This window comes from Symphodus melops (genome assembly GCF_947650265.1).
Source record: "Symphodus melops genome assembly, chromosome: 21".
In the NCBI taxonomy this organism is placed as follows: Eukaryota; Metazoa; Chordata; class Actinopteri; order Labriformes; family Labridae; genus Symphodus; species Symphodus melops.
In genome coordinates this window covers 10,112,026-10,130,799 of record NC_136711.1, presented here as the reverse complement: position 1 = coordinate 10,130,799, position 18,774 = coordinate 10,112,026, and the positions used below count along the sequence as shown (strand labels likewise).

Here is an 18,774-nt window from a genome sequence, read left to right as displayed (position 1 = left end):
GGCACATTTTAATAATTAGACATTTTTACAGCGAGAAGCCCCCCCCCCCCCCCGGTGCTACATGGTCAGCACTACACCTCCCTGGAGTAATGTGCTCTCCTCCTGCGGATAAGCACTCCTATGCTGAACAACAGCGCCACTGTCAGGAGACCCACAGCCACTGCCAGAGCTGGCACAACACCTGCAGGGGGACAACAAACATGTTGTCAGGTACATGAGAATGTGAAACATTTGGTAGATTTCCAAAAGCACAGTGCACATGATCCACGACACATATGATGCACATATGTGTATATCAGTATAGACTCTAAAGAAAAACTGCTTCTTCACCTGCACCAGACCACCTTGTCCTAAACCCGCACTCAGCCTCCCAGTCGTCTGCAAACACATCCCGCACAAGCTCATTGAACAGGGACAGAGGACAAGAGTTCAAGCCGTTGCATCCAGGGATCGGGTTTGGGTGGGGGTCGCGCCAGGAGTCATTACGGTAATGCAGCTCCAGTGAATAGGAGCTGTGTATACATTGGGATTAACACATGAGACGATCCAAAGTTGGTGTAAATGATATGTAAACGGTTTAAAATATACAAGTTATGTTTTAAATGTGACAGAGTCATTTGATTAGACGAGAGCCATTCAACAAGGAGTATAACAGCACAGGGACTTTTAACTACATGTAAGCCTATCACTCAGACTCACATGCTCTGAATACTGTTTCCATTACAGTGAATAGTCTTTCCCAGATTACCATCTATAGTTTCTTCTTTCACTACTCATACAGTAAACACAAACATACAGAAAAGGGATCAAATTAGCTGACCTGTGGTAAAAGTGTAGACACCCAAAAGTACCGGTAGTAACAATACAAGACACTGTGCGTTGTCAGACAACAGTCCATTTTCAGTCATGTAGTGTAACTAGTTGTGTAGGTGGAGCTAAATACAGTAAATCATGAAATATTAACAAAAACTATTTTACTAGAATCGTTTACTGATGTCTAAAAACAATATCCCGCTGATTACCAGCATGGCTGGGATTATTACAACAGCACTCTGTCCTGTTATTCATTACAGGCTAATTGGCCACTGCTGTCCTGGTAATATTTTTTTAAAGAATTGAAAAGAACAAGAAATGTGCTCCTCCCCCCAAAAAAATGGTTTTGCTTAAAAGGGAACTGCAATATTCAAAGTGTGTTGTGATTCGGCCCTCTGACCTAGATCGTGTCATTAAATATGAAAAGATAAGGATGCACACGATGTGAAGATGGCAGGACGTCATTACCCATCATTCTCCTGGTAGAACTCAAAGAGTTGACAGGCGGCGTACGGAGGAAGGAGGCCGTTGTAGACGTCCAGAGCCGCCTGGAGGGTGATGAGTGTAGAGTCATGCTGGAATGAGAAACAAACATCACAGCGCTAACAAACAGGGAGGCGAGCGGATGTTGACCAGCCGTTTGTAAGATAGATTTAAAACGTTTTGAACTTACAGCGGAGTACATAATGAATTTGAGAGGGCTCCCTTCTTCCATAGCTCTGGAGAAATTCCTCAGGATGGCATTCAGCAGCACCCCTGGTTAATTAACACTTAAGTGTCAACAGTGCAAATGAAATTTCCCCACACTAACACAATCCCTTTGACCTTATTGAGTGTCTCATCTTAGCACTGTAATCATCTTAGTCCCATTAGCTCATATGTGCAAATGTGTTTTTGGGAACTCCGGCCCAGCATAAACAAAGCCTCGGCCAGCAGTCACAACATTAAACAGTCTGCTCTTCCCCCCCCCCCCCCCCCCCCCCCCCTCTAATATTCCTTTCACAACACTGCTTTTAAATTAATTGCCTCTCTAATGTGAGTCCTCACCTCCCGAAAGCCGGGCCTTCTCTTTGCGCTTGTGACTGAGGATGCTGAACATGACCTCAAACGATGCCACTCGCTTCAGGGTGTCCAGAACATCTTGGGTGGCCCAGCGTGGGAGAGTCAAGTTATGGATCCTCTGCAGCAAGAAATAACATCCATTACACTGCAACACGCTAATAATCACATTACACAGCATATAAATGGTAACAATAGGGGTTTAAATGACTGTATTTCATCGTTTCTATTATCCTGGTTCTATTTTTAGAGCCGGTCTGAAGATAACAGATGCTCATTTTGCAAGTGTGAATGAGCACATTCAACCTGGCCTAGAATCCACCTAAATCATAACGCTGTAATTATTATTCCAACGCTGTCCTATCCATGTCTTACTGTGTATGAAAAACATTTCTTTGTGCTTCAACACCCCTCCTAATTTCTCTGCAGATTCTCTCTGTTCGACTCCAACAAAACTGCTCTGCTCCCCCTGTTAGTATCAGTGACTGAAGCATTACAATACAGAAAATGGGTAAAATATCAGAAATACCTGACAGGTGAGAGTGTCGAAGACCCTCCATATTTTTTTGCCGACCATTTTGGAGACCGGGTAGCCAGTATGATTTGAGAGTCCTTCCACAAAGTACTACACAGAGAGGGTAAATCTTAGAAGATAATTACATGAACAGCTCATTCCTGAAATGTGTTTAGGTATAAATATAGTCACCTGAAAATAACCCATGAAAAGTTCTGTCTAAGCTGCTACTTTTAGAACTTTTAGAAGCATTTTACACTTGATGTACGCAACAGAAATTTGACTTGCCTTCTATGCAATTGTTAAGGCACAAAACACACAAAGATAGTTTAAAATCAAGAGCAAAAAGTTGTTCTACTCTTTTTTTTGTGTGTGTGTGGAATAACTTCTCCACCGTACTCCAGGGGTTCCCAAGCTGAATCACAATATAAATGTTTAAATCTAGAGGGTTGTAAGATATTTAACAGGTCCAGAAGAAGAAAATTGGGCAAAAAATAGTTGTATCAATATTTTACTGCTTAAGATTCTTAAATATGTGATTCGTCGCAAGTGGCCAAAACCAAACACTGATATTTTGTATCAGGCTTAAGAGATTCAAAAGATGGAAACTTCTAGTTTGTTTGAATATCTGTATTCGATTTTATTAGATATTATATTTCTTTTAATGGAAGGTATCATTTTTTACTGTTAGAATATAACTAGTTGACTCTACAGACGTACTTGGTTATGTTTATGGATAAGGATGGTTGTTTGCTGTTGTTAATGCATCCTTTGATGAAACCCACAGTGAAAAGGCCTCATTTGAGTTCTCCTGTGTGACTTGCAGGTGATGTGCCTCCAGCAGAGGGAGTTGAAATTCAATGCAGGAGGCCCTGTGCAGATCTCAAACTTCACCTTAATAGATAACACATGGGACTCAGTTTAATTAAAAGGTTTTCATTGTAATTCTTAATCTAATTCAATCCAAGCGTTAATTAGCATCTCTGAGAATGTGAGAGAATTTGCACTGTGCAGCTTTTTCGAGGCACGAGAGTCACCATGCCTGAGAAAAAAAAATCACTGCGAGGACACGATGTCTACGGCATCACTAACACGTCCACTGGAGGTGCTGATCACATTGGCACCAGAAACTGTGAAGTATATATTTCACTCTGCTGAGATATGTGCTTTTCACAGTGTTTTTAATTTACAAATTAGGGCATGGATAAGCAAAGAGAAACAGCTGAGGCTTACAAAAAGAGTATTAATCACCGCTATTCTGATTATATAATTCTGTCCTGGGAAAAAAACAATAGTAACAAAAGCCGTTTTTTTTTTTTTTTTTTAACAGGTGCATGAATCATTACAAAGTGATGCTAAACTGTGATTACAGCCTTTAGGTCATTTTGGATGAGTTGCAGTATTCAGAGGACTTCCTCTGTGTTTTCTCACCTGGTGAGCCCTGAGGAACCTCTGGTAGGGCTGACTCTCAAATGTCTCTGACATCAGAGCTCTGAACCTCGGACAGTCTTTGCCTGGAGACCTCAGCAGCTTCAAAAATCGGAAAAAAAACAACAGCAGAACAGGAGTGGAAATAACGCAAATTTACTTGAGCTACTGCAAGTCTTCTGGGCACAATTATATTTAATTTCACACTTTAAAACAGGAGGGAATTCGAACATGCAAGGTACAAGGTGAACACACAAAAACATGAAGCTGCGGAGAGAAACTCGAGTAAACTTGAAGGAAATTCTATTCTGCTGTGCTATGTGTGTGTGGGAGACAAAATATTTATGTGGCTCTGCAGCACACCTTGTCCTGGGCTCTGGGGATGGTGTGCACTGGAATAGGCCGCCACAGTAACTGGGGCATGATGGGAGGCGGGCGTCTGGTTGGCGGGAACATCCCTGCGAGGCAGGCCTGGGCGCTCATTAGCGTACGGTCGTAGTCGGTGCTCCGGACATAAAACTGGTGAAAGAATAAACACAACATGGGTTTAAAATGTTTGCAAATATTAGTCATGAGACTGATGTGATTGCACATGGTACCTCTATGCTTTAAATGCAAGGTTGAAATGCGTTCAAACTCAAAATGATTGCATTTGAAGCCTTGTACATTCTCTTGTTTCTATTTTTATTGTAATAAAGATGCAAAATAAATGCAGACAGCACACTGCAGTGTATCATGAGCTGCCTGTATTTTCTCAAGTCAACCGAGGTATTCCCTTTGCGTGAAGAGGAGGGGGAGTCAGAAGAAGATCCAAATAGATGAGAGAGGGAGGGAGGAATAAAAGACCCTTCTCACTGTGATCTCTTCTGACATCAGCCTTCGCTCGTCTATATCTCTCTGTCACCCGTTGTCAGGTTTTTGCACACAGTAAATCACACTGATAAGGTTGGATGTTCCTGTGATGCCGAGAATGCTTTTTTTTCTCCCTTTCCCTCCCTTTTTTTGCAGCCCTTTTGTCAAATTAAAACAGACATGGCAGCACAGAGAAGGGTAGGGGACAAGTTGATGGAGAGTTGGGCGACAAATCAGCGATGACAAGTAGTGAAGAGAGTTGTTACTTTTTGGGTAATGGTGTTATTTAAGAGAGGAGGGAGAGGAATGTCCAAAAGGAGGGAAAGAAAAAAAAAGGAAGGGAATAAAAGCCTAGATCTTCAATATGACTGTGCTGAGCATGCAGCCTCAGGGCACACTGAACCAACATGCATGCTGCCAACTGCACTGTACACGAAGCCCAGGGGCAGCATTAGCCCACATGTAACAGTCTTAAATAGGCCATGACAGTGATATCACCCATAGGAGTCATGCTCATTAACTTAATGTACTGTGTATCGTTACAGCTATTATGAAGGATGCTTTGCCACACATGAAATGAGTTTTGTATGTTGCACACTTCACAATATTTGGCAGCTCTGAAACAAACAGACATGTGTATGTAGAAACACACCAACCTCTTTGTTGTTGTAGTCTTCACTAAGAAAGTTTCCATATCGTTTCCTTAGAAAGCTGCCCAGCTCAAACTGTTGTTTCATGCCCAGCTGGAAGGAAATTTGCAGCACCGTTAATTTTTGTCAAATCTGACCTTTAGATAAAGATTTGTTAGATTTAAGGTCAGCATCAATATTTTTTTTCATAAAGTAGCCCGTCTAATAGGACTCATAAAACCAGGAATAATACATGTATTCACTGTAAATTGGTTGAACTGCCTCAGAGCAGAACAATGTCACAGTAGGACACAACATTAGGACACTATTACAGTACAAAATTGTCCAGTGTGAAAATATGTTGAATTCTTAATATTTACAGTTTATGGTTGAATTCACCTTGAAGCTTGGTAAACTTCCTGTGGGCTTCATATAGATTGGAATATAATTGATGGATTTATGCATGCATAAATCCCATAAAAGTCTTTAATTTTCGCTTGTTTTGTAAGCCAAATCCTGCTTAACAAAGTTATAGTGAAGTCACCCACAAACACAAACGTGCCTTACCTCAGTCAGCTGTCCGAAACCCTGAGCCCACACTTCCTCTCCATGAGGGTCTTTGGGATATGACTCAATTGGTGATCGATCTCCGTGACGGAACACCTTAAAAGTGAAAACACATCATATCACATGGATTCATTTGGCTGTGAGTGACAGCCATTACACTGTGCACTTTAAGGAGAGAAATAAAGTGTGACACAGGAGCTCGAAATAGAAACTTGTGATCTTGGACAGTGCACTGATCATTTGAGGCACAGAAGAGTCATTTAGACAATGACATTATCTGATTCAGATGTATTATTAACCTGAGTGATGTCACACAAACAAACTTCACAGGATTATGGACATGTGAGTCACTCCTGTAAAACCATACGAACCTACAAAGTCAAGTCAACATAGATGTGGTTTGCTTTTCAATATTTTTTCTTTGTTTTTTCAAGACTGACCATCTTCAAAAGCACAAATCTACTTAGAACTGAAACCAAATAAATGACCTTGCAATAACAGATTACAAAGAAACTGTTTAAACAGTTGAAATAGTCTAATTGTAGACTAGAAGTAAACTTAACTATACTGTTGTATAGATTAAAAAAAAGTTCATGCAAATCATTTTTATGATAAGAAAAACCTGTGTGCTTTTCTCTAAAATACTCAAACTGTCCTTCTCATTCCATCACTACACTATGGTGTGAAAAGACAGATATGCAAAGAGGTTTATGAACAAAGCTGCAGTGTCTGGGAGAGATATTCTCAAAACTGTTGGAGTTTGGGCTCAGAGTAATCCTTTGTGACATAAAATGTGTAAATATAGTAATGCTCAGTGAGCAGAAAAAATACAGTGTAATCAGCAACAATGTACAGTAATGTCATTCTTTAGAGATCTGAAGTGGCTTCAGGATGAAGCTCACACTCCGGCGTCTGACAAATAAACCCTGTCAGTAATGTACAAACATCTTAGCATGCAATTACACAGCTGGAAGACAGCTTTCATGAAAAACAGCTCCATGGTCAAAAACTCATACTGTATGTTCACAGGAAGGAGAAAAAAAAAAACATGACGCACTTACAGCCACAACGAACTTCAGCACTCGACACTCAGTCAAGCAGACGCAACAGAGGAGAAGTAAACAGAGCAAACATTCCTGGAACTTTCTCATCTTTTGGCTAGGCGAGCTCTATGTCCTACCAGACTTCTCCTGCTTGTGTGTGAGAAACAAAATAACAAACATTTAGTTAATAAAAGGCCTTTATGTAAAGAAAATAATCAATGATTATTATTATTATTATTATTAGATGTTGGTAAATGTTATCATAAAACAAAAAAATGCATCAGGGGTCTGAAATTTACATCGTCGATGCATTTTCACTGTGAGAAACAGTATTTTTTTTAAATCAGGGAATCACATTGTATGATTTTTAAATAATGTATTTTTATTGCTGCACATAAGTATTTGAACACCTTCCAATTAGCAAGAATTCTGGCTGTCACTGTGCCTTTAAAAAAGTCCACCTCTACTCCACTTATTAATCTAAATTAGTAACACCTGTTTGAGCTCATTAAAGACACCTGTCCAACCCCCCAGTCAGCCAGACTCCACCTACTACCATGGGCAAGACCAAAGAGCTGTCAAAAGACACCAGAGACAAAATTGTAGACCTCCACAAGGCTGGAAAGGGCTACGGGGGCAATTGGCAAGCAGCAAAAATAGATTAACTATATGAGCAATTGTTAGAAAATGGAGGAAGCTAAAGATGACTGTCAGTCTCCCTCGGGCTGGGGCTCCATGCAAGATCTTACCTTGTGGGGGCGTCACTGATAATGAGAAAGGTGAGGAATGAGCCCAGAAGTTCACAGGAGGAGCTGGTCAATGACCTGAAGAGAGCTGAGACCACAGTTACTGTCGGTAGAACACTACGCTGTCATGGTATAAAATCATGCATTGCACGTGTCCACGCCCGTCTGAAGTTTGCCAGTGATCATCTGGATGATCCAGAAGAGGCATGGGAGAAAGTCATGTGGTCAGATGAGACCAAAATAGAACTTTTTGGTCTAAACTTCACTGGTCGTGTTTGGAGGAAAAACAAGGTGAGTACCATCCATAGAACACCATCCCTACTGTGAAGCATGGGGGTGGAGACATCATGCTTTGGGAGTGATTTTCTGTAAAGGGGACACGACGACTGCACTGTATTAAGGAGAGGATGAATGGGACTATGTATTAGGAGATTTTGAGCAACAATCTCCTCCCCTCAGTCAGAGCATTGAAGATGGGTCGTGGCTGGGTTCTTCCAACATGACAATGACCCGAAGCTCACAGCCAGGATAACCAAGGAGTGGCTCCGTAAGAAGCATATGAAGGTTCTGGAGTGGCCTAGCCAGTCTCCAGACCTAAATTAGGAGGCAAAACTCTGTGTTGCACAGTGACAGCCCCGAAACCTGACAGATCTAGAGAAGATCTGTGTGGAGGAGTGGGCCAAAATCCCTGTTGCAGTGTGCACAAACCTGGTCAAGAACTACAGGAAACATTTGACTTCTGTAATTGTAAACAAAGGTGTAAAATACAAATAAATAATTTCCAAATCATGCAATGTGATTTCCTGATTTTCTTAAAAACAAATTCTGACAGTGGAACTGCTTCTACAATGATCATTTCAGACCCTTCCAAAATGTCTAAGTGGGAGAACTTGCAAAATCGCAGGGTGTTCAAATACTTATGTACCTACAAACTTTGTCCTGTATTTATCGCAGATAATGTACAAAACACATGCACACAGTGCAGCTGTTCACACAGTCTTTCCTCTCAGTTATGCAAATTGAAAAAAAAGAAGCAGACTGCTGTGCATGAGTTCTCCTTGATACATGAGGACACTTCAAAATACACGAGGTGAAAAGGTCAGTAGCAGTAGAATAGAATGAAAACTTGCACTTTGTTCGCTAAAAGGTTTCAAAATGAGTGTTCTTAATCTACGGATTAAGGATTTTTCTGGAAAAAAAAAAGACTTTAAAGATGCAATGAAAAAGATCTGCAATATGTAAACAAATGCACTTACCTCAGCACACTTGTTCACACATACATTTCCCTCGCAGTTGCAGACAGAAGACCTGTGTGCATCCCAAACCTTCAGCTGTGTCCAGATTGACATTAAGTGCTTGTTGCAGTTAAGGAAGGAGGGCTTTTATAGCCCTCCTACCTGACCTCGTGTCTCTCTCTCTCTCTCTCTCTCTCTCTCTCTCTCTCTCTCTCCCTCCCCAGGGAGTCTGGTCCACATCTACTTGTCTGTCTACACCCAAATCACTGCACTGTATCTGCCAGTTCCCCCTGCTGTGCACTGACATGGCATCCCCACTCCCCTCCCTTCTACATATTTGAGTCAGAATCTGAACTTTAAAACACACATTTGTCCCTTCAGTTCACATGGCTTCACTTTAAAGCCACGGTTTTACAATCTTAAGGCTACTCCAGCTTTTCAGCAACAGTACGACAAAAGAAATGGGTTAAGATGCACCCACCTGGCTTTACAGATCGTACTCCTACGTGTGTAAACACACAGACACGCACTTACACACTGGGCCCAGGGCCACAAACACTCATTATAACTTGCTATGTCATCCGCCGTGGGTTTGGACCCAAAATTACAGGGCCTGCAGTGTTTTCCCTGACTCGACACACATGTAAGTATCTGTTAGTATCAAAGCAGCTTTATGGGATACAATGGGATTAGTGAGTGTGAAGATGTAGAGCTATACAACGCTGACATCATGTTTGATAAGTGTGAGATAGGATCTGTTGTACTATGTAATACACAGGGAGGTATTCACAGAGCTGGCTTGTCACAGTAATGTCCTAATCATTACATTCAGAACAAGCAGCTGAAGCAATCCCCTTTTACTACATTAAAACTGACAATACCATCCAAACATACATCCAAGTTTTACGTGAAGGATGAGTCTGGTAAAATTCTGCATCACAAATCAAATCCCTTTTTATTCTTCTGCATCACAAACATTCATCGTCATCCTTCAACTATTAAAAACATGTCATTAAAAGAGTCAGTTGGACCAGCTGACATGTCGTTTTGTTATAATCAGCCTGATTACTGTCTATTCAGCAAACATGTAAATAGTGAACCAAATCTATGAGTCATGTTTGGAAAATACTGCCAACCCTGCTGTTAAAGGATCTTTAAGCCTTCATGTAAATAAAAGTAAATATTTGTGACTAGTTTTTTAGGATTAAAGCTCCTGTGTGAAGATTTTCCACTGCAATCAGACTGATTATTGTTATCATTAAAGCTTGAAACAGCTGCTGAATGGTAGATGTCAAACTTGATGCCTTTGTTTACATTTTCCCTGGCAAAGCTTCACAGTGATTGACACGTTTGGCTGTTTAAAAAAATCTGCATTAGATCTTTTGTTTTTAAAATAAATCCTTATGCATGCACATACAGATTTTAAATGGTATAGGAGGAGCCGCTTTGTGCCTATGGTGCGCTAAAATGGACACAATCTGAAGGTTCCCCACTGTAGCTTTAACATCTTTGTTCACAAATATTCAAAGTGCTAAGAAAGAGTGTTTAGTCTGTTTGTAGAATTTATTGACTTCTACCTTTATTGCCCTCGTTATTGAAACAGGTGTCAATATAGCTTGATTTTATGATAACATACTGGAGATCAAATTTAAATATCATGCCAACCCTACTGTATTATTTCTGTTGTCAGATGATGGCTGGTTAACTGAAGAAACCTGGGAAACAAACCTGCTGTGATTGACCTATAGGCCAAACTGGAGCTATAGGCGGATGGCGTACCAGGTAAAAGTACCTTCAACTGGTTTCCAGTAAGAAGAGAGAGTGTATCTGGACCTTGCACCAGGGGATTGAGATGGAAAAATATATACCGCAGTACTGTAGGTACCTTTTTGCATGCTAATACAGTTGTACTGTTCACAACATATAAACAGTTGAGAGCATATTAAGGGGGGACAATAAACAATAAATAGTAAGACTTCAAGTTTAAAAGTAGAGTAAAACTAGTATAATGGTTGTTACTGTCCATATACTGTTCCTGACAGTGCGGGATGGGTGAACCGGTCTTCAGAGTGACTGCTTGCCAGAGTTTAAACACTTTAAATTTGCGTTTGCTTTACAATTTATTTTTCTAGAGAGAGAGAAACGATTCAAATACAGATCATCCTTAAGTTCTCACAAATTTTTGTTTATGAAACATAAACACTAAAATAGAAGGAAACTCAAAAATTTGTAACACAGTAATTGATGCCATTTAGCTTTATTTTCAGTAAATGATGGGACTGTAGGTCAAAACTGGCCTTTACATTTGTAGTTGTCCGTGCTAACTAAGCTAACTTAAAAAAAAAATAATAATACAGATCTTCGGCAAATTTTTTAAAAATTGCATTAATGCATTAAATACCAGAGTAAAACTCTGGTATCATGACGACTAGTCACTACAGGCAGCCATCATGTATCTTTGTTGGGCAGGCTATTGATTTGGAGATAAAGAAAGCGTTTTACATTTTTTGAGAGGGTGATGAATACCATTAATGGAAAGCTCCCTCACTTGCTAAAACAGGAATTCAGAAGTCAGAAGCCTTCACTGTAGCGCTATTGGGCCCATTCTGTTTAACATGTGCTGGTTAAAGAATTTAGAGAAATAAAGTTCAAAAGCCTGGAAATACAGAGGTTGAGTATTTATATTTATCACTTTCACATACTGTGAGATCTCTCTCTGCCCATCTTTACTATTTCTCTTTATCCCACAACAGTGCACAGCAGTCCCCTCTCTTTATGCAACACACACACACACACACACACACACAGACTGATAAACCAACATATACTCTAAGTAACCGCTAAAAGCGCTCCTTCCTCCCAAAAAATAGCACTGCTCAACAAACAACCTGCTCATTCTTAACACCTTTAAGTGTACTTTGCTCTTTTTAAGTCCTTTCTTGGTGCATTTTTTTAATTTTGAAACTTCCCTTGAGGACAAAAAAAGTGTATGATATCCTCTCTTGCCCTATATGCTAACACAAGTGGTACTGTAGCTGGTACAGGTTGGCTTACCACCTGTGCAAATGGGTCAGTGAGTCCACCTGCACTGATCTGCACAACAACACACACATCCTCAAGGGTCTGAGAGGAGGAGAAAGGAGTTTCTCCGTATGAGACCAGGACACAGACACATACTGTACACACACACACACACACACACACACACACACACACACACACACACTGACAAAAGCATGCACACAATTTAACATTTTCTGCCAAAAAACAGTTTATACACACCAGTTCATTGAAAGGTCGCTAAACTTGCATGCACGGACTCTCTGCATTCCTCTCTTTCCCTCTCTCTCTGTCTCTCTTCATCTTTGTCAGTCACACTAACATAAAATACACACACTCACACTGATATGCGTATGCACACACGCAAAATCACAGACAAACATAGATGAACACACACGCACACCGTCCTCTTTCCTCCTTCTCCCTCAAGTGGCTATAGCTTTTTTTTTTTGTCTTGTTGAAATAATTGCAGTGATTTTCAAGATCATTGTCATGGCAACGCCGAGGTTGATACATGTTGACAGAATCTGTTGCACAGGGTGACCAGGACACTGTGAGTCTATCTGTGTGTGTGTGTGTGTGTGTGTGTGTGTGTGTGTGTGTGTGTGCGTGTGCTTGTGAAAAAGGTATAAGTGATGATGGTGAGGTTGGGGGTGGGTGATGGGGTTGCAAATGAAGGTGGCAGCGTGTGTGTGTGTGTGTGGGGGGGGGGGGTGCTGCTTTGATGTGCTTCAGTCCATATGATGAATGGAGATGAGCAGTGTGGGACATCTCAGGCTGATAGAACACAGCCTGGGATCAGGAGTGTACAGTTATGAGTGTATTGTGAAGCAGAGGAGAGAGAACGAGAGAGAAAAAAAAAAGAGAGGAGGAGGGAGAGAGAGGGAGGAGAGTGGGGTGCTATTTTAGTCTGGGCGTTGTCATGGAAACTGCAGCCTCACTACAAATGGAGACATCCAGAACACATGGATCGTCAAACAAATGGCGTGCGCAGGGCCCCAGCGTGAAGCTGTACGCCACGGCTGTGCGACACGGTACCATCTCAGTCGACCCACCCACACTGTCACCAAGCACCCACCCCCGTTGTTCAATTCATCATAGACACTAAATTTAAATTGGGAGAGGGGCACATTTTGGGGAGGAGGAGAAAGAGGGGAGACAAATGCTTGGAGTCAGGGGTTAAGTGATAGCCAAAGGTATCCATTCAAGCAGCGAATAGCAGCCACTTGCGCTCCGTCTTTTAATTATTAGTCTTTGCAAAACGTCCAGCTCTCCTTTTGTTTCTTCTACTGTCGACCCCTTCACTCTCTGTCTGCCTCCCATCCTCTGCTTCTATCTCTTCTTCCTCATCCTCCTCCTCCTCCTCCTCCACTCTCTCTCTATCTCGCCGGCGCTGTGAAGGACGGAGGTATTCCCACATTTCTCCGTTGCTATAGCAACACCGCAGCAAGAACAGGAAAGAGGGGACGCAGGCAGGCAAGCAGAGAAGAGGAGGAGGAGGAGGATGGAGACATGGTGGTGGAGGGGAGGTGATGGGCAGAGAAAAAGAGAGAGAGAGAGAGGGAGGGGGATGTGTGAACAATGCTAATGCTAGCTGCAGAAAGCGACAGAACAGTGTTGGTAAATTCCCCTCTCGTCGCTTCACGCAGGGTGCAGACTCACATGACACATGGATATTTGCATAATTGCCAGGGATCTATGTGCGCTGTACGTTGCCATGGTCACAGATTTCTTCACCAAAATGATACATGCTAATGGTTAATCAGGAGACTGTTATTTTTTACCAACATTTCAGAGCTTGCATTGCATTGCATTTGAGCTGTGTTTTTTTGCCTAATTTTAGACACAAACACCATACTCCTACCTGATTTATCTCACTTTAGGGGGCAGTTTGAAGCTGAACTGTTTTGTGCTTATTTCCTAATAATTGAATCAATGAAATCTTGTGCAGGTCAAATGACCCGCCATAGATAAGACGATGCGGAGTAAACACTAAAGCCGAAGCTCTTTCATATCAATGTCATCATCCCATTTAATCATCACAGAAAGCAATCTCATTATCACTCCATATGTATCGTTATAGGCCTAAGAACAAAGTGGCGTTGCATCAATTTCCCAACATGTAAAGATTTGAAGGGAGCAGCTAAAGCTCATGTGGCCTGCATGCACCCACAATCCTCCTTGTTCTTCAATACATGGCACGTCTGTTTGACATGTTGTGCAAAACTCACTCGAATCATATTCACCAAGACTGAAAATAAATGTTCTTTATACATGTATGACTTCTCAAGTGAAGTCATCTGCTGCTGCATGTCCACTGTCTCTCCTCTCAATCAATAGCTCATCTCTTGACGTCAATATTGTTATCCCCACAGGACCAAAATGCCCTTCTTTAGGACAAAAGGAGAATGAACTAAAGAGTACTGCATTTGATAAATACAAATATGAGTGTCTTGTGCATGTAGAGGAAAGTGAATGGAGGCAGAAACATGCAGGGATGAAAGAATGGGGAATGATGTGCTGAGGTTAATGCTATAGGCTTTACATTTGAATACATTTTATTACATATGATAAATGTATGTACAACAGAAAAGGATTTCTATCTGAAAGGATTTACTCCCACTTAGCACTCATTTGATCCTTGATTAAACAACATGTCAACAGAGCATTAGAAAGTTTTAACCCACTGCATTACATCAAGACAAAAGATTTTTTAAAGTGAATACATTTTCACGAAATGAATAATGTTTTCAAATACTTGAGGTGGAAATTAAAAAAGGATGACAACTCCATGGTCTTTAGTGTGATTATGAAGCTTCAACACAAGCAACAGAATAGCTTTGTTCAGCAGAAGCTAATCTTAGTTTACTGAACATTACACTCGCTATTTTTAAAGTGCTTTCCTTTCCTACTAACTTGTGTCTGTCTAAAATTAACACAAGTTATTCTAGCTTGTTTTGGGATAAGTTAAATCTGTTTTTGTAGGATTTATTTAGATAATACAACAATGGTACAACACGTTACTAATGAACTTTAAAGCTGACTGTTTCATTTAGTTAGAGATGCATGAGCCGCACCTTTCCTCCTGTTTTAAGTCCTTGTGCTAAGTTAGCCAACAGCTGGTTGTAGCCTCATACAGCATTTGCTCCACTGGTGTGTGAGAATAGCTTTGATTCCTTGTGTCAACATGTGCTTAGGTAGGCAAACCTGGTTCTAGCTTTGGCTTGTTTTTAGCTGGGCTGAGATTAGGTCAATTTTCTAATCGAACACTCTGCCAGAAAATGAAATGCTAGATTGGATAATTCATAATTCATTTAAACTATCGGCTATTTTTCTGTATACTTTAGTCTTCTGCTTTAGTATGTGGAAATATTTTACTGTTCTTCAACAAACAAAAACTGAAGAAGCGGTTACACTCACACACCATGGAGGTACATGTAAGTAAAATAAACAACATAATTCAGAGTGCTGTAAAAGCAAACCATAACCACAACATTAACCAGGATGAGTAAAACATTACCTCTATCTGCTGTTATGGTAAATCAATACTCAAGTAAGTGTAATAATCTAATAACAACATCAGCACGGGGCCTCAAAGTGTGTTTGTGTGTGGGAGTGAAGGCACTGGGGAACAATTTGCTCTATACCTTCTCTGGTAATTACGCTGGAAGAGTCTGTTCATGATGTACGCTGGAAACTAAATATTCATATGAAAGTAATTACTTCAAGTATTGTCTTCCACCAAAGGCCATCAGTGTAGTGCTTCAGTGCAGATATTTGTTATAAAAGTCCTTTTTTATGCCAGCTTGGATTCCATGTAATATGATAAGAGATCATTACAAAGGGCTCTGACTTACAACATTATTGCAGACACATGTATAAGAAATCAACCAATATGTTATAGCAACTATATGGCTCTTTCATTTCCACTGCATTAATGCAATGATAAGTGAATATATTGTGTAGCTCTATATAAGCATACACAGCATGTGACTTGACTTTGAGTTCAAAATGTCAAGTAATTTTAACAGGTACAAGAGCTGCATTTTTACATTTTTAATGTCATTCTAAAGAAGTAACATCATGTTTTCTGAGATTAAAACAAGTAAAACTTAAATAAGATATTATAAGGGCCAAACAATCAGCTGTTAAAGTAAGTGAACATGTGAAAACCTGAAAGTACTCACTCAAGCCCATACACACATAAACCTTAGCGGCTACACAATAGTCCACAAACGCTTTAGCAGCTTTTAGAGGAAAGAGAAACAAACTGCTGTTTTTGTTCCATGCGACATTTTGTGTGTTGTTCAGGTTGAGTGTTTTATCCCCAGAAGAGGTGAAGAGCCGTCTGGGGCTCCTGCTGAGTGCTTACAAAGTTCAGGAGATACATGTCTGCAAATAAAACCTCTATGGATAACATGTTTGTGTGTACAAACACACAAACACTCTCTCTCTCTCTCTCTCTCTCTCTCTCTCTCTCTCTTTCTCTGGATTATTAATTGATATCTTTGGGTGAGAAAGGAAATAATATTCCCGAGTCAAAGGCTCCCCTGCTAAATGATACTGGGAGAAAAGAGGCAAAGAGAACCTAAATAGAGACGGAAACAAAGCACAGTGTGCTCAGTACAGTATGAGAAATAAGCCCTCTAAGAACAGTGGCTCATAACTGAGCAACATTAGTTTCATGTAATAACAGTCAAAACCTGAACCTTTAAACAAAAGGCTTCTGTTTGCCTTTTATCTTTAAACACAAATGAAATCCAACTGGGTCATCTTTTTCCTCTCTCTCGGCACAATACTTTGGATTCTCCCTAAGAGCTGAGCCTACAAACAGTTCTCTGTGATCCATTTGTCTACAAATAAAAAAAATAAATAGGTCAAAGGATCCTATGTTTTTAATCCTGGCACTTTTTGTTGATCTGATCTGTGTCAGTGTGAAAAACCTTTTTATATATAGATATAAAAAGGTTTTATTATGGTTCCTCCTCGATCAGCAGCTTTGCGGCCCACAGACTCTGGCACCTTTGCTTCACAGTGGAGTTTATGTTGTGTCAGGTTCCCCACAGACTCTGCAGTCTGTCTGTCAGTCTGTCTTTGGGCCAGGGGAGTCGGGGAATCCCTGGAGAAACACACAGCTGGGAGGTTATTGAATTTGAAGGGAAAAGAGGAGAGGATGGTGCAGACGTAGTGGGTTTCCAGAAAATGACTGCAGCACAGGGAGAAAATGATGCACTGTGTAGTGAGAGTGCTCTATTTTACAAACAGAAATGTCCACACACGCCATTGTTTGGGGAATTTGTGTTGATGAGAATACCTCCTGTGGATATGGCTGGCATTTAAAAAAATCCCCCTTCTCTAATTCAGTATGACCCTACTCCATCACATTATATTCACACCACAAAAATGTATTTGCATTGGAGCATTTCTTTCATCTTCTGTGCATATTAATGCATTATTTTCTGCTGCACACACAATCTGCCAGCTTAACATTCCCCCACTTCATACACACTTCTCAAACATAGCAAGAAAAAAGGCAAATTCAAGTCTTTCATGTGTTTGCACATGCACACACATACACACACATTTATACACACACACACACACACACACACACACACACACACATACATATATACATATACGTGTGTGTGTGTGTGTGTGTGTGTGTGTGTGTGTGTGTGTATATATATATATATATATATATATAATATATTATATGTATATAATATCCATGAAAGTGAGTCACCTAAAGCTTATACAGAACTTTAAGATTTTTTTTTCTACTCTTTTGGAGGGAAAAATGGTATGATGCACCCGGAAAAGACTGCAGCTGTCATTTCCATTTCAATTCACATTCTTTAACATCATATGCACAAAGTCTCATGGGGGGACAGAGATCTCCAGAGACCAGAGTACAAGCCAAGCACAATTATATTCAAGAAAAATACTTTGCATAGTGCCCCCCAAGACATTTCAAATACAATCTGTCTGCTGTAAGGCCACAAACATTTTATCTAAACATATAATTCAAATTCGCTGTCATGGTTCGTGGCTGATGCATTTGTTATTACATGAATCCCTCGAGGTTGTTGATGCGTAATTTGGGTTGGACTTTTACTTTGCAGTGAATTTTTGATGTAGTCCATACATTTCTGCCTCACCTCAGGGGATATAATAAGTTTAAAAACAATATAATGCATACACAATGAATCAGGAATAAAGTGTATACTGTCCATGCCTACTGAATAACAGCTAAACATTCTTAGCCAGTCTGATAATTAGATAATACGCTTCATGTGAGATTGAAAAGATACCTTTTTTACTTAGCATTGCATTGAAAAATGCAAACCATTCTCTCTATGGTGACTGATGCATATTTTTTTATTCACCAGATTAGCAAATTCTCCTCATATGTGAAGATTGAAAATAAGGTCTGCCAATAAATGTCCTATTATGCTAATGCAACATGATGGTCCATTTGATTTATTAAGGCAATTGCCATGTTGTTGTGATTACAGGATGAAATAGTGCTGTGTTGAATTTGTTAGATTAATTTGTCTTTACTTCTAAAGCCACCAATCGTAATCAATTACTCAACTAATTTGTTATTATGGTTTCAATCAGCAAGACTAATAGAGGAGTAAAATGTATTTATTCCAAGGAAACTCAGGGCCCACCTCTCAAATTACAATGCACTTTTAGAAGTTCATGTTATACTTAATTAACTCCAATTAATTATCTATTTGACTCTATGTATAAAACGTTCTGTTGTTCAGTATACATTACAGTTTTTTAAGGACCTTTATATAAAAAGTTAGCAGCTATTAC

At 40.2% G+C, this 18,774-nt stretch overlaps 1 protein-coding gene across 1 annotated transcript; it reads right to left on the bottom strand.

Annotated features, from left to right (window-relative positions):
- Nucleotides 1–71: 71 nt before the first annotated feature.
- LOC306842288 (testicular acid phosphatase homolog) lies at nt 72–9,023 on the bottom strand (the record flags this gene model as incomplete). Its single annotated transcript, XM_079372451.1, has 12 exons — nt 8,908–9,023; nt 6,924–7,055; nt 5,863–5,958; nt 5,323–5,409; nt 4,178–4,333; nt 3,818–3,916; nt 2,402–2,497; nt 1,861–1,993; nt 1,487–1,569; nt 1,282–1,388; nt 331–512; nt 72–181 (listed from the first exon to the last, which is right to left on the bottom strand). Exons 2-12 carry the CDS (start codon nt 7,011–7,013, stop codon nt 72–74), a joined length of 1,239 nt encoding a protein of 412 aa, XP_079228577.1. The 5' UTR covers nt 7,014–7,055; nt 8,908–9,023.
- Between the last annotated feature and the right edge of the window lie 9,751 nt (nt 9,024–18,774).